General features: G+C 31.2%; 4 protein-coding genes across 17 annotated transcripts in view; 3 read left to right on the top strand and 1 right to left on the bottom strand.

Annotated features, from left to right (window-relative positions):
- Positions 1-56: 56 nt before the first annotated feature.
- On the bottom strand, positions 57-3,805 carry LOC128872379 (ADP-ribosylation factor-like protein 5B). The gene is made up of 3 exons (XM_054115007.1): positions 3,365-3,805; positions 2,195-2,639; positions 57-2,120 (listed from the first exon to the last, which is right to left on the bottom strand). Exons 1-3 carry the CDS (start codon positions 3,408-3,410, stop codon positions 2,072-2,074), a joined length of 540 nt encoding a protein of 179 aa, XP_053970982.1. The 5' UTR covers positions 3,411-3,805; the 3' UTR covers positions 57-2,071.
- An 818-nt stretch (positions 3,806-4,623) lies between these two features.
- Positions 4,624-7,121, top strand: LOC128872375 (6-phosphogluconate dehydrogenase, decarboxylating). Its single transcript, XM_054114999.1, has 5 exons — positions 4,624-4,804; positions 5,083-5,306; positions 5,509-5,753; positions 5,824-6,449; positions 6,533-7,121. The coding sequence occupies exons 1-5, from the start codon at positions 4,794-4,796 to the stop codon at positions 6,873-6,875; spliced, it is 1,449 nt and encodes a 482-aa protein (XP_053970974.1). The 5' UTR covers positions 4,624-4,793; the 3' UTR covers positions 6,876-7,121.
- Positions 7,122-7,627: 506 nt separating this feature from the next.
- On the top strand, positions 7,628-12,128 carry LOC128872376 (RNA-binding protein 45). 3 transcript variants are annotated; one of them, XR_008456173.1, is made up of 7 exons: positions 7,628-8,198; positions 8,379-8,493; positions 8,587-9,374; positions 9,578-9,810; positions 9,912-10,042; positions 10,193-10,579; positions 11,775-12,125. XR_008456173.1 is itself a non-coding variant. In XM_054115000.1 (6 exons), the coding sequence occupies exons 1-5, from the start codon at positions 8,000-8,002 to the stop codon at positions 10,023-10,025; spliced, it is 1,449 nt and encodes a 482-aa protein (XP_053970975.1). In that variant the 5' UTR covers positions 7,628-7,999; the 3' UTR covers positions 10,026-10,042; positions 10,193-12,128. The 3 variants fall into 3 exon arrangements, 2 of the variants coding, with proteins under 2 accessions (XP_053970975.1, XP_053970976.1); XM_054115000.1 differs by having other exon boundaries at positions 10,193-12,128; XM_054115001.1 differs by lacking the exon at positions 10,193-10,579 and having other exon boundaries at positions 11,775-12,126.
- Positions 12,129-13,737: 1,609 nt separating this feature from the next.
- The window catches only part of LOC128872165 (period circadian protein), a 44,125-nt gene continuing 41,572 nt past the window's right edge, over positions 13,738-16,290 (top strand). For 2 of the 12 annotated variants that reach the window (XM_054114593.1, XM_054114592.1), the window contains exon 1: positions 13,740-15,039. In XM_054114593.1, coding sequence (XP_053970568.1) covers positions 14,957-15,039 — 83 coding nt within the window. In that variant the 5' untranslated portion in view covers positions 13,740-14,956. Of the gene's footprint in view, positions 15,040-16,290 lie in introns of all 12 variants that reach the window. The other 10 variants (XM_054114587.1, XM_054114584.1, XM_054114595.1 and 7 more) reach the window with 8 other exon arrangements.

Below are 16,290 nucleotides of genomic sequence, written 5' to 3'. Positions count from 1 at the left end.
TCCTCTTTTCCCGTAACTTAGAACATTGGTTGCTTTTTTATAGAAGTACATCGAAGTACAAAACAAAATACGATAAAATATATTTATTATTATTTAAAAGATTTCATTACATAAATTGGAAAATTTTGAGTTTTTTTATATGAAACAACTAATGAAACATGTACATAACATTGACCTATGATCAAGTTATGTCTGTCGTCAATGAGATTCAATAATGCGAAGTATTCGAAAACAAAAACATAATCAAAGGAAATTGGAAACTGTGTGTTAAAAAAATTACAATACTTGATTCTTTGCCTATTTCCTGCAAAAGAAAATTTGATAAATTTATTTTACATTAGTTTCACTCCTCATCTAATTATCGACCTCATACGCAATTATTCAATTTATATTACACGAATTCATTAATAATGAACGATACAATTACATTTTCCTAAATTTTTAACTTAAAAAATGAAATCATGCCATTTGTGAAGTTTAAACGTGCACAAGAATATGTAACTGGTGTGACTTGTGTACTTACAACCTTCGATAAAGTAAAACGAACCATAACTTGTACTGTGTATTTCGGAATTGTTACATAAGAAAAACTATTAACGAGAATATACAATAGTATCGTTTATAATTTGCAGTATTGTATCATATATATAAGACAATTAATTGCTTTGTTTCTCAATATGAGAAAACTACGGTTTATTTTTACGAAACTTTAAATGTATTATCTCACTCTGGCTTAGACGGCATTTATCTTTCATACAATGATCTTAACAATGTCTATAATGATCTTTTGCATATGCAATTAATATTTTAATTTTTAATAGATATTAAATACTGGAGTATTTCTAACTACACAAAAATTAGTCGTTATAATTATGAAGTAAATAAAATAAATGAGACAGCTGTCAATTGGATATTTATGGATTGAAGCATTAAAAAGATTCGTAATATTTACAATGAGACGATCAGTTTTCTTTTACAACAAAATAATCTCTTTGTATTTATGTGAAGCATACTTTCTACTACATAGTTACCATTCTTTTATAGAATGCAGAGTAAATGTTCCCAACAAACAACCGTCTCACTGTTGAATCCACATATCACAGAGCAGTTAGTATTCTGCTTTTAAATATTTAGTTCAATCAATTGAATAACATAGCCATGAAATCTTATAAGATGTATGCAGTATTAAGCCCTATGAATTGTTTAAATTCTCACACAGAAATTTGAAAAATATGTGGTTTAATTGGTGCTAAATCGGAGTTTACTTTTTACAATTGTTTACTATTAATGCGGAGTATAAAAAACTATGTACATAGGTATAGTTTTGGAAGTCGCGCAGAGCAAACTAGTTTCTGTCCGCATATCAATCAAATAGAATCAATAAATTATCTATTCTTCGTTTACTATAAACGTAGGTGGACGGGATCGAGATTAAATTCTATACTTTTCACGCGTACATACAGAATTTCCGTTAAAATGTATTACCGAATCAAAAATAATATTTTATACTTCTCAGACTGTAATTTAAATGCAGTATTTATAGTTAAAAGTAGTAGCACGTAATTATACGTAATACATTTAATTTGGCAGTCCTGTTGTAGAATGTTCATAATATACATCTTTTCATAGACAGATAAAAAAAAAGTTGCTATACAGATTCTTCTTAATTCAATAATAATCTCCATAAAAGACTCCTGACATTTTAAATCTTTTGAATTTCTTTTATAACATGATTTCCTTAAATATTTTTTATGTAGAGATTAGTTAAAACATTATTTTACTCTTATATTATAGATACAATCATTTGCCATTATATTTTCATATCACATTAATAGATAAGACAAAATTTACCCGTCCACCATTTGATACGTTAAGTGTCTGCAGCAAAAATTGTAATCAACATATACAGTGACACTTTAAGTTATGCATGAAGCTAGTGTACCATTTGAAAAATGATCATTCATACTCGTTTCATTTGTACAATCATTAAAGTGGCACAGTAACTTATACAAACATATACTTTACATTTTAAATATCTTATTATATTTAAAATGAATCCTCATAATGTACGTCATGTCTTCTTTAAGCGTCCAACAATCCACTCTAGACCTTGATAAAGCCTAGAATGTTGTGGATGATTAATTTGTTTTGTCTTATACATGAATAGCATAACAAAAATAAATTCTATATTTACCCTTCTCCTGTAAGTGCACAACAACTTTGTATGTGCCACTGATGTTTTTTAATCGATGTCAAATCCAGTTGTCTAGAAATTTCAGCAGCTGTCATGCTACCTTTTAAATCTTGCTTATTAGCATAAACTAAGACATTGGCTTTACTTAATTCTTCATGGTTTAGCATAGAATATAATTCTTCTCGTATTACACCGAGTCTTTCTCTATCTGTACTGTCTATGACCATAATTATGAACTCAGTGTTAGTGTAATAAGTGGACCATGCAGCTCGTAAACTTTGTTGTCCACCTAAATCCCACATTATAAAATGGATATTTTTCCAAACTACTTCTTCAACATTGGAACCAATAGTTGGTGATGTGTGAACAACTTCATTCATTAGAAACTGGTACAATATTGTTGTCTTACCAGCATTATCCAAACCTACCATAACTATTTTATGTTCTAAAAAATAAAACAGAACAGTCATAATTATTGAATTATCTATCAAAATGTTTATGTGATTATATAATTCATAATAAAATACAAATGGTATGTTATATAAATAATAATTTTGTATTGTACATAAACTACATAGAATACTACATAAGAAGTAACTGAGAAAACATATGTTAGCATATGTTTAAAGTAGGACAATGTAAGGTTTAATCAGATACATAAGTTAACTATAAAATTAGTTATGATAAACACAAAGCAGATTTCCATGTCTTAAATTATTTACAATAGTACATATTAGAGGTACATATGTCTATTTTAAATGTTCAATTGTAAATATTATATAAACTTCTAAGTGATTGGAACAAACTTTCACTTTATGCTTTCTACAAAATGTGAACTCTACAAGAAAGCAATCATGAAATCAATATAATGTTATCTATGCTAGACTTCTTATCAATTTTATTATGTGTGATAAATTACATTTGACAAAAACATCTGATACAATTTATTTATTTCTATATTTTTATAAATATTTCATGGAGACAAAAAGCAACAAATATACAGTTACTATTCATACATATTTACATGCTACATAATATGTTAAACAAATTTTCGCTGTCTTTACAAATGATCAAACATGAATACATTCTATTTGACATTAGTTATATGTCAATACACAAAGCAATCGAATAACTCTGACACAATACTGTTAGTGGATGTATTGAATTTACCTTCATTGCCAAAAAGACTCCACAATTTTGCGAATAGTAATCCCATATTGTTCGAAGCACTAAACAACTTGGACAATAATATTTATTTAATCGTATCACTGTACAGTCTTATTCTCGATAAAAAGGATGTATTTCGCTTCAGAAATGGTGCATCTCATTGTCGTAGGGTTATGTTCACTTTTCCATGAAACCTTTTCCCAACATATTTCTGAGAGATTAGCGACATTATCGGCGCATTGCAACGTAAATAATATACTTAAGAATTGCTGCAAACTGCTGAAAATTCACTAAGTATAACGCTAATGTGAAAGAAATATACGAGGACCTTCCCTAATCTAATCAAGCAAATCGCGACATGTTGCGTTTCCAATTAAAACATCCATACATTCGATCGGTCCAATCATCTCTCGACAATACCTTAAAATGACGTTAGGTTGGATACACATGTACTGATTGGATGGAAAGTGTTTCATGCGAAGCGCGCGAAAATCTTAGATTTCTTTGAAAATCGTTAGTGCACGTGTAACATTTAGACGATCTAGTCGATTTCGCTGAATCATCACACATTTTCATCTTCTTAATAAAAAGAGAAGAGGAAACTTTATGCTTTGCACTTTTAGCATTACAATCATTCAACGATAAATATTCATAGATTGTAAATATTAATTCCACTTTCTGTGGCATCCAGTTAGAATAAATTACAATATTAAGAATCACGAGTGTTCACTGACTTTATGAATATTTTTTTTTTTAATATACCATTTGTTCTTTTGCTCTGTCATATACTATATAAAACATCCATACATTCGATCGGTCCAATCATCTCTCGACAATACCCGAAAATACTCTTTAGAATATAAAAAAATATTTGTCATAATAATATGAATAAGAAGAATTTGTTTATTTTAGTCTAACGACTATTACAACAAAGAATTATTTTATACAATTCAACAATTCATGTTGCTTCATCATTCTTTTATTAGGAAAAATACGGCTATTACGTAAGATTCCATTGTAATACGTATTTAACCACTAACTGTAATTAGCTTTTCCTGAATGATAATGTACATTTTTCACCACACTTTTCGATACATTTAAAATATTTCCCTGACGATTTTATAAAAAGGAAAGTACAAGTTCGGATTTGAATTAACCATTGTGGCATGTGCTTCATTCAAAATATGTTTCTGTGGTAGTGCAGTTATGAAATTCTTACATAGTAGTGGTGTTCACATAGTGTTGACTCTGTACTGACCTTGGGTGACTCGCGATTGGCCAGCGGGAAGTCGGCTGATGCTAAAGGTACTTGAGAACGAATGTTCACTCTCGATCTTTGCGGTAAAATCATTCGACCACTTGTTGCTCTTTCGTATTACACCAAAGAGGACGAATTATATTTTATTTTATCGGTGTTTACAATTTTTACAAAATGACCAAACCGTAAGTAATTTTTACTATTATTTTGATTAAAGTTCAAATTGAATTTATACAAAAAATCTAAAGCTTATACTTTTATAAAATTCATTCCACAATTCTTTTTTTTTTTTTTTTTTGAGCTAATTGAAATATGAATACATTTACAGTGATTTACGAGGCACTATTTCATCATATTACAATTAGCTTGAGGAGCTTCCTTTTATATAAAACATTTTCCATAAATATATGTATATATATTTGATCCACGCACAGTTTTATTAAAAATTTATTCTGTTTTATAGAGTTGCAGATATAGCCCTTATTGGCTTGGCTGTCATGGGGCAAAATTTAATTCTAAACATGAATGATCATGGATTTGTTGTTTGCGCATACAATCGTACCACGGATAAAGTCAAATCTTTCTTGCAAAATGAAGCAAAAGGCACAAAAGTTATTGGTGCATTTTCATTGAAAGAGATGGTGGAGAAATTGAAATCACCAAGAAGAGTAATGCTTTTAGTTAAAGGTAATACATTGTAATTTGACCTTGCCCTAGGATAGTTTTTTGACCTTGCAATATCATTGTATCACTTACACATGATAAGATATAGATATATAATTGATAATAAATGTATAAGTTTTATTAATATTGTAAGATACATATTATATTATTTTTTTACTTTAACATAATGGAACTAATTATACATAATTATATATTATTTTAAAAGCTGGTGCTGCTGTGGATGCATTTATTGAACAATTAGTGCCTTTACTATCCCCTGGCGATATTATAATTGATGGTGGTAATTCTGAATATCAAGATACTGAAAGAAGAACTAAAGATTTAGACAAGAAAGGAATTTTATTTGTTGGTAGTGGAGTTAGTGGAGGTGAAGATGGTGCTAGATATGGACCATCTTTGATGCCAGGTGGAAATCCAAAAGCTTGGCCACATATTAAACACATCTTCCAGGTACATAAATACAATCATTTATTTAATACATTTAGAAGTCAAATGAACTGATCAAATATTAATTTTTCAGTCAATATCAGCAAAGTCTAATGGAGAACCTTGTTGCGATTGGGTTGGAGAAACAGGTGCTGGACACTTTGTAAAAATGGTACATAATGGTATTGAATATGGTGACATGCAACTTATTTGCGAAGCATATCATATTTTGCGAAATGGTTTGAAACTTAATCCAGAAGAGATGAGCAAAGTCTTTGATGAATGGAATAAAGGAGAACTGGATTCTTTCTTAATTGAGATCACTCGAGATATTCTTAAATACAAGGATGAGAAAGGTTTCTTGCTTGAGCGAATTAGAGATACGGCTGGTCAGAAAGGAACTGGAAAGTGGACAGCTATTGCTGCCTTAGATTATGGAGTTCCTGTTACGCTAATTGGTGAATCAGTCTTTGCCAGATGCCTTTCTGCTTTGCAGAGTGAGAGAATAGAAGCTAGCTCTGTATTGAAAGGTCCTGATGCTGTATTCCAAGGCGATAAGAAACAGTTCTTAGTGCATTTAAAAAATGCTCTTTATGCATCCAAAATTATTTCTTATGCACAAGGATTCATGTTGCTGCGAGAAGCTGCCAAACTTCACAATTGGAATTTAAATTATGGTGGTATAGCTCTTATGTGGAGAGGAGGATGCATTATTAGAAGGTACATCCATCGTTTGATAAATTCTATGACTATTTAAATAGTAATTCCTTCAGTATGTTTCATGTCAAGATTTATTGTTTTAGTGCCTTCCTGGGAAATATAAAACAAGCATTTGACAAAAATCCAAAACTTTCCAATTTACTACTTGACGAATTCTTTGCTAATGCAATGAAGGAATGTCAAGCCAGTGCTAGAGTAGTAGTGTCTACAGCTGTAACACTTGGGATACCAACTCCTGCTTTGTCAACTGCTTTAGCTTTCTATGATGGTTATAGAACTGCTCGATTGCCAGCAAATTTACTTCAAGCTCAACGGGATTATTTTGGAGCTCACACTTATGAATTACTAGGCCACGAAGGAAAATTTGTACACACAAATTGGACAGGGCACGGTGGTAATGTCTCTGCTTCTACATATGATGTATAAGAGATTAAGACATTTTTTGTAAAATTTTATGAGAGAATGCACGTATGGTGTTATATTGATGTTACTATTATGGTTAACAAATATTCCAATACACCCTATACATTATAATGATGTACACGTGGTTGTGAAAATTGTTGGAAAAACAGTTCATGCTGAACAATGTACAATTTTGTTTGAAAATATGTATTAAATGTATTTTTGTACATATGATTATTCTATTCTAATATATGAGAAGGGAAAGTAATACTTGTTTGGTCACTGGTTTATTTTCTATTATATTTTTATTATTTTATTGTAATTATTGTGAAGCAAGTACAATGAGAAAAATATTTGTATACAGAAGATACCTATGTATATCAATATTATCAATATTTGATCGCGTGCATACCTATCTCTTTTATATAAGAAAGTTACTACGAAAAAATAGAGCATGACTTGTTAATTTGACGAGTAACACGAGAAAACTACGCGGAAGTAATTTAACCTAACCTATTTTTCACTCCAATTACTTATACCGCATTTCGAAATAATGCAAACTTGATATGTATATATGTATTTATGTACTGAAATACTAAAATTCATGAAATACATAGTTTTTTTTTAAATAGAATCCATGAAGAAACAATGCACAGATCTACAGTATCCGCATAGATTAAAATAGAAATCTAAATAAAAATAATTTCGCGGGCATGAATCACCGAAGTTAAATAAAACGAAATGTGATCAGAAATGTGTGTAGCTTGCGTTACTAAATATTCCTTTTGCGAAATACTAGGATACGATTCATTGGTATAATTATACTATACGGTTCTTTAAATATTTTATATTATAAGATGACAAGAAGATTGATTTATGCATTCTAAAACCGGTTTCAATTGCGTGAGCTTTCTAAAAAAAAAAAGTTCCTCCTTCGCGTTCAGATAGAAATAAATATTCGAAGTACTTATGTTAAAAACATAGATACGTGTAATTGTACAATTTATAAAGTGAATATAAAAAAAGAAAAATAACATTTGAAAATTGATAGCATGAACCTCCTTTTAAGCCGTCCCTGAAACGTGTCTGCTTCACTGACCGTAGACGGGCGACACAGCTCAGTCACACTCATAGCGTTCATTTGTAAAATGGCTGACCACAAGGAACGAGATTCGTATTATTCACAAACGGATTTACGATCGAAAAATGACGATCCGCCAAATTCGCGTTTGTTTGTTATATGCCATAAAAGTTTAGAAGAAGATGATCTTAGGAAAGCGTTTGAAAAATTCGGAAAGATCGAAGATATATGGGTGGTTAAAGACCGGAACACAGGCGAAAATAAAGGTAATTTCTTGTGTTTAAAGACAAAATCAATAATCCTTTCGCTGTGTTTTCTATTTCTGTTTATGCGTGTTTTATGCGTACCTAAGTTTTTCAATATACCTCTCTTATACCTGACAGTGTTCACATATTTTGTGTACATAATCAGAAATATTTATTAAGTCATACGTATTGTTTGTGTAGGAGTCACATATATCAAGTTTTCGAAAACATCAGAGGCAGCTTTTGCCCTCGAAGAAATGAATGGAAAAATGTTGGGCTCAGTTGGAAGACCTATAAAAGTAATGATTGCTTCCAAGTAAGATGTCAAATAGTATTTTGAATTATCTTTTAAGTGTCAGTTTGTGATTGCACTTGTGCAGAAACATGTAAATGTATGTATTTATTGTAGTCGAGATCAGGGTTCCGTGAGGGAAACAAATGAAGAAGAAAGATGGGTTCGTTTGTTCTGTGTATTACCTAAATCTATGACTGACAGCGAACTTCAACAAGAATTTTCCAAATTTGGATCTATTGAATATGCAACTGTAGTCAAAGATAGAAATACAAACGAATCTAAAGGTTTTGGTTATGTAAAATTTAAAAAAGTATCTAGTGCTGCAAAAGCATTTGAAGAGTGTGATAGGAAATATAGAGCTGTCTTTGCTGAACCAAAAAAACCTAAACCTGAGCATACTGATGTAAAATATAATAATGGAGTATCCCCTCATTATGATAGTATCTGTGGAGGTTATAGTTCATCTAATTTTGGAAAGAGCAGTGTTAGTTTAGAAATTGCTACAAATTATCCAAATTCTGAAGGATATACACATTTGCAAGTAATTGCTCATCCAATATTAAATCAAGATCAATTATGGAAATTGTTTGATATTGTACCTGGTTTAGATTATTGTCATTTGAAAAATGACGTCAGATGTAGAATGCCAAGAGGTCAGGCAGTTGTAGTATATTCAAATCCTAGTGCAGCAGCGTATGCAAAAGAGAAATTTCATGGTTTTGAATATCCTCCTGGTCATAGGATGATAGTTAAACCAGATTTATCAAGTGTTCCAACAAAAACAGTTGTGAAACCTGGAAGTTCTACAGGTGGAACTAATGCTAGAACAGATTTAGTACATTTGGCAGAAACAATTGCTCAAGCTACATCTTTAATTCAAGCTGCAGGACTAACTGCACCAAGTGAGAGATTATTTTATCTATTTCAGTGTTTCTCAAACATCGAAACATCAAATGGTTTCAAATTTTTTACATTTAAACATTTCCTGTTTTGTTCACTAAAGCAACGAATAAAAATAAATACAAAAGTGTTTTAGAAACACTGATCTGTACAATATGGTAATACTCAGTTGGGCTTGGATAATTATAGTTTTATGTAATAATAGGTCTAGAACATTCAATGTCTAGTAAGTTACCACCTGCACAACCTATGGCTAGTATAGATGCAGAAGTTGCTAAAAGATGTTTCATTGTATGTGGGCCTCCAGTACCACCCATATACGCGATGAAGGATGCCTTCTGTAGATTTGGAAATCTTATAGACGTTTATATGTTGCCAGGGAAAAATTGTGGTTATGCAAAGTATGCTAGCGTGGAAAGCGCAAACGACGCAATTGAAGTATGTTGTAATATTTTTCTAACTTTAAACATCAAGTTCACTAAATGGAAAATACATTTAAAAGATCGATTCAAACGTAAAATGGTAAATCTTTCTGATAGGTTCTACATGGACAAGAAATTTGTGGTTCTCGACTAAAAGTGTTAGAAGCTGAAGAGCGAAACGTCGGCGAAGATCGTAGAAAACGACTTCGGATGGATGAAGATGAAAATTGAATATTTTTGTATACCTCGTAAGTAGATCGATGAGCACATGGCAAAGAGAGAAAAAGGGAGGAGAAAAAGGGAGAGGCAATTTAAATATTAACACCCTGACGTTGTAACTGACGATTACTTTAGTCGGAAAACAGGAGAAAATGTAATTTTTCTATTTGTCTTCACAGACTGACTGGTATACACAAGCTGGACGCACGCAATAAATGAGACGAATTTTAAGACTCACTTGACCACGTCGGGCCCGCATCCAAGGAAACTACTCCAACTATCTACTTTTAACTATTGCATACGTTCGCGATTTCAACGTTACTGAAACTTTAACGATACTTTACTTTATCCGTACATATCGTTACACATACACGTGACTTCCTGAGTTTATTATTTTAAGAGGCCTGTGCGAAAAGTGATCTTAAAGATTCAATTTAAAAATATATAGAACACATAAAACTAGTTAAATTCGAAACTTCTTCCTTTAGCATAAGGAAGTTATGTAACACTATATACTTGAGGTGTTCACTGTTCTTATCCTAATATACTACAAGTATTAGCCAGAGGTAAGAGGATTTCTATATATCTATACTTTTATATAAAAATCATATTCATATGAAAATTTTTCCCGCTAAATTTCGGAAAAAAGATATATCCTCTATAGATCAAGAGAAATGAGATTTAGGGAAGAAACAAAAGATGAAATTACTTCTCAAAAATATATGTTTTTGTTTCAGAAAAAAAGAATATTTATTGTTAATTGCAAATATTGTTGCTAACTATTCGCGCAGGCTTTAAAATATAACCTGTGCTTTAAAGTTAGTAAAACCAATTTTCGTTTATAATTTGTATTTAATAGTTCTGTACTATTCATTTATTAGCTGTACCGAACATGGAAGAAAACGTAAAGTAATTTATTTCTTGTATATATATCAAGGAATATTTTTACGATAATAAGTCGTAATAAAGATAATTCATAGAATTTCTTCCAAAACAAGATATATTCTCCAAAGAAGTTTCACTTCTTGTAGTCTTATAGATGCAATTTTACATACTAATATATGCTATTTCGTGAAAAATAACGCAAAGTAAGTTTTTCAAGGAAAATGTTTCTGTTCATTGGAATTGTATATATTAATTCGAAAATTTAAGTTTAGTAAAGCGTATCTTACATTTTATTGTAGGTTAGTTACAATAATAGTTATTTATATCGGATGATTATAAATCATCGATTCTACTGGATATAATATTTTATTATGTCCTTTTGTAGACGAAATTAGTTTATAAGAAATTGATAATTTCGAGTTAAAAAAACTATCAAATTTTTCAATGAAACGCGAGTACATCTTGTTTTGGAAATACTTCGCTTCACGTATGTTAACGTGAATAGATATATTTGCATAAAATATATCAGCATGTTATTTTCTATAATTAGGTTCAATGTGATCAAGAAAAATACGTTTTCTTAGGCAATTGATGTTATGTCCATAATCACAATTTTTGTCAAACACCAGTGATTGACGCACAACATAAACGTTTTATGATGGACACTTTTGTACGTGTGTTAGACTGTTTTACTTAATGACCATACGGAATGATGTTTTAGGAGACTGTAACTGACTTGTTTGATGATATTAAATACACATTAAGTATTCAAACCTTACACTGACTTTCACTTATTTTTTTTTTCACACTGAACAGTGTCCTGGTTTACGTATATATTACTCATTAACCTGACATGTTTTTTCTTTTCACTTGCAGGATCCCTGAAGGATTCAAAGATGTGTACCTGATGACTGTGATATAGCAAAGTAAAATATTTCTGAATATATATATATATATATATATATATTATTATATATTATTATATATACATATATATATATATATCAGACGTATAAGACTCGTATAATAAATTATAATTTTATATTGTTTCTCTCTTTTATTATTAGACTAAAAATGTTACATTTAATCGAGAAACAGTTGTGCTTAATTTTTTTATAGTGTACTTTGAAAGTACGCGATATTTACACTTTATTAATTTTTAGATATTTTTTAAAATATTTTCATAACAATTGTACAATAAAACGATCTTTGTATAAAAACAATATGTTATGTTACGACCCTCCTTTAACCCTTCCATACTCTCTTCAAAGAACATGTATATTTCTTGAAGTATTAAAACAATGTGTATCCATTTTTCAACTTATCCAAGTTAAATATATTGTTTTTAAAGTAACAAATTAAAAAAATTAGATCGTCTATTCTAACATAATTTATTAGAATTTATATATTATGTAGAAATTACTTTGAATGTTCACATAACTAATTGAAATTTCGCGCGTTTCCACAGCGAAGCCAGTGACCGTAACGTATTATTTTAGATTACTATGTTATAAAATACAGTTTTAAAACAATTTTAACTTACAAGATAGTAATATTAGAATCAAATGATTCTTTAGCACATAAACAAATGTGCTTTTACACTATTTTAGAATTATATTTATATTTATATTATATTTTGTTATTATAAAATAGAATCTTAAAACCACTTTTAGAAACTTCTCTATATTCTATTACTATGGTATTGTATTTTGATAATGTTATACTGCTGTCGTCTGTACGGTCTACTTGAGATAACGAAACAATGTATTCTTGTTTTTTATTTATCGTGGGAATAGTTTTTATATAAATATTGTATTATTAATAAGAACTAAAGGAAATCCGTTTTTATGGCTGTTAGGACAGCAATATTAATTTTTAATTCTTTGTTTTTATAGTTATAAATGTTACCCAATACAGGGTCGATGGAAGTCTTCAGTAGATGAATTAGAATCGTCCGATGTAGAGTCGCAGGTTGACTGGAATTCGCAGACGGGAATTGTTTTTTCTCTATAAAAAGATAACATATTAGTCCGAATCCTACAGACGCAGTAAAAACATATAAAGTGATTTAAGTAACATATCCTTTAAATATTTGTCTATTCACAAGTGCATGTGTTATTTTAGATTACTGCGTTATATCATATGAACTATTTAAAAAAAAATGTTTAAATAGTGTACATGGCGCCATCTGCATGGTTATTACCGACATTATGATAATGTATCGATAATTGTCGATAAAAAAAACCATACAATTGGCGCCGTCTAGCGGTAATACATCGAACTAATTTCGGAGTTTGGTCAGCGCCTCTATCGGGGAAACGTCTAAGTTTGTCCTCGAATAGTTCCTTTTTCAATTGCTAGATGGCGCCATTAACTAAAGAATAAAAAAATTCAGTTTTAAAACAATTTTAATGCACGCGATAGTAATTGCAGAATCAAATGGTTGGTTAGCATATAAACATATGTGCTTTTACACTATTCTTTTATTAAAATTAGTTAATGGCGCCATCTAACGGTGGAGAAAGGAACTATTCGAGGACAAACTTAGGCATTTTCCCGGTGGTGCGCTGTACGGAGGTCGGGATTTTAGTTCGGAGTATTCACCGCGAGATGGCGCGTCGATTGCGCGCCAACATTTGAACGTATTTTATATAATTTATGTTTTGTAACGTAGCAATCTAAAGTAATACAAGAATAAATACAAAAATAAGTAATACAAAGAATATTTCACTTGAATTACTTTATATATTTCTACCCTGCAGAACTGTAGTTGTTATACCTACATAAGTTACATGCATAACTTTATTACGATGCTTTACCTTATCGAATATCGCACGTAGTCTTCTTACCAGAGTTCAGTTTCTCGTGAAATGGTATGTACTGTATAATTATTTTATTATTTACCCTTGGTAACCTTGTTACGCATTCTATAATTTTATAAACGCATAACATTTTCCCTCAGGGGCTGTAGCTATCTTTAATTGTAGCTGCAGTACGGGCTTAACGATCCCGAGGTACCCAAGCTAAAGAGGACTCGTAAGCCCCAATAGGAATGTAAAGAATGTAATTTAAGAAGTTAAAGATCTCATATATGCGAACCAAATTAAATGTGACATGGAAGAAAACACATGTACAAGCCTGTGATTTATAATAAACAAGGAGAAATGGGTACAATAATCAATAAAGTTCTTCAATCTCATAAAATAAAAAAAAGAAACAAATATCCAAACAATCTTTCCGCTTCACGGAACAATATTGAGTCTTGTACATATTTTCTTGGCGGCTGAAAAGCAAAACTCTATCATTTTCGCGGTAAATTCATGTAGGTTCGTTTCTGGGTATCGCAATTGCCTGTAAACAAGAATTTTCGGGCCACTAGAATTTTTTCAGACTAATCCCAGCGGAAAGTTGCGAGGAGTCAGAGATGGGCAAAACTCTAGGCTTCGAATAAATCTGAAGTTTGCCGATGTGTTTGTCTCGTTTCTTCCTCTGGGAAATGTTCGGAAGAGGAAAAGAGGCAAACATATCGGCAGACTTTAGATTTATTCGAATCCTAGGGTTTTGCCCATCACTGCGAGGAGTAGGCTATTTTAATCGCGTTCATCGTTCGAGAGGTTTAAGTAGGGCATGTTTCGCATCGATATAGGTTAACAGAGAAATAGAGGGGGTACGGCTCACGTGTTACCAAACGTGCTGTGCGATGCGGAACAGTCGGTCGCTACGCGCGAAAGATACGCGATACTCGTCGGGGTTTCAGTTCTCATAGATATCGCCGACTGGAACGCAGCATGGTGTGGTTTATTTTCGCGTTTACCAAGAACTTAGTGAAAACGTTCGTTTCTTCGTTAACTTTATACTATTTTCGCGTTTAAATCATTCGCGTGGTGCGTCGTTTAACAATTTTAAATACATAAGGTGAAAACTTTTATTCCGTGATTTTTAACGAGTTTAATATTAAGAACAGTAGAAATGCGCCAACACAAAGTTCATTTAATTTAGCAACAGTGTTTGTGACCAAAGGGATATCGTCTCAGAGGAACATTATAGGAAGTAGAACGATGGAAGAGATATCCACTGAAAATGCCAAGGTGTCGGATTCCGGATATTCCAATACCTGCAGCAATTGTCAGTCACAACGGAGGTATCTGTCCATATTTTTATTTTTGTTTTGCCGCTCGTTGCGTAGGAGCGTTAAATCGTTTCGAAATACTGACCACGGCGCGCGCTAATTTGAATTTACCGCCTTTCATTTAAAATCGTGAACCTTGCGCAATTGTCGATCCAGAGCGATAGGTACGCGTCGTGTGTTATAGATATCATCGAATTCACTGTAAAATTATTGTAGTAGTAAAACTAATGCGAAGTGGGCATTTTTTTCGATAAGAACTATAATTCGATTATTCGACTTTACCATGTTAGGTTTATACGATTACGATGTAAAATAGTTGTTCGTTGAACCATTCAGTTTTGTTTTGATATAATACAATTTTTTGTGCACCTAACTCCTAATTTATACGATACTATTATGTACTATTATACGTAACATTAAATCTGTGAAAGTGAAGAGACAAAAAGCATTCATATTAATTAGGCCACTAAATTGAAACATCCATAAATTTAATCAAAACCGCAAGACGCCCATTGTTTGTTTTACCTGCGATTACGACGTGCTTAGAAACCTCTCCGTTTGTCTGTATTATTATCACATAATCGAAAGGAGTGTCCTAATTTTAATTGGACAGTCATATTGATAGGACACTTAATTTAGACGCGCACCTTATTCATTTACACAAGACGCCCATTGTTTGTTTTACCTATGATTACGACAAGCTTAGTTAGAAACCTTCCCATTTGTCTCTATTAATATCCCATAATGTAAAGGATCGTTCTAATTTTAATTGGACATTCACTTCTGTTAGAACGTAATCAACATTTTCTCGAGATGGACCAGAACTTAGGTTATCTAGTTTCCATTGTGAGAATTTATGACAATGTTACTTTTAATACCTTTCTATTTCGTATTTTTAATTGCAGTATTTAAAACTTGTAATAAAACGAAAATTAAATAGAATTAAAGGAGGGCATCCAAGAGGAAAGTAATTAGAATTCAAACACTGATCTTTCAAGGATTGATGATCGACTGATCCACTTTCAAGGATATTTTGGTATCTTTACTTTCAAAGCTTGAATCACTAAAGATCAGCTTATTTTATAATGTTACATTAAAATTACACGTTTCTAAAATATTCATTTTCAAGGAAATTTTGGTATCTTTACTTTCAAAGCTTGAATCACTAAAGCTCAGCTTATTTTATAATGCTACCTTAAAATTACACATTTCTAGAATATCAATCTCCAAGGAAATTTTGGTATCTTTACTTTCAAAGCTTGG

Source organism: Hylaeus volcanicus, chromosome 2, assembly GCF_026283585.1.
Source record: "Hylaeus volcanicus isolate JK05 chromosome 2, UHH_iyHylVolc1.0_haploid, whole genome shotgun sequence".
Taxonomy (NCBI): domain Eukaryota; kingdom Metazoa; phylum Arthropoda; class Insecta; order Hymenoptera; family Colletidae; genus Hylaeus; species Hylaeus volcanicus.
This window is presented reverse-complemented; position numbering and strand designations above follow the sequence as displayed.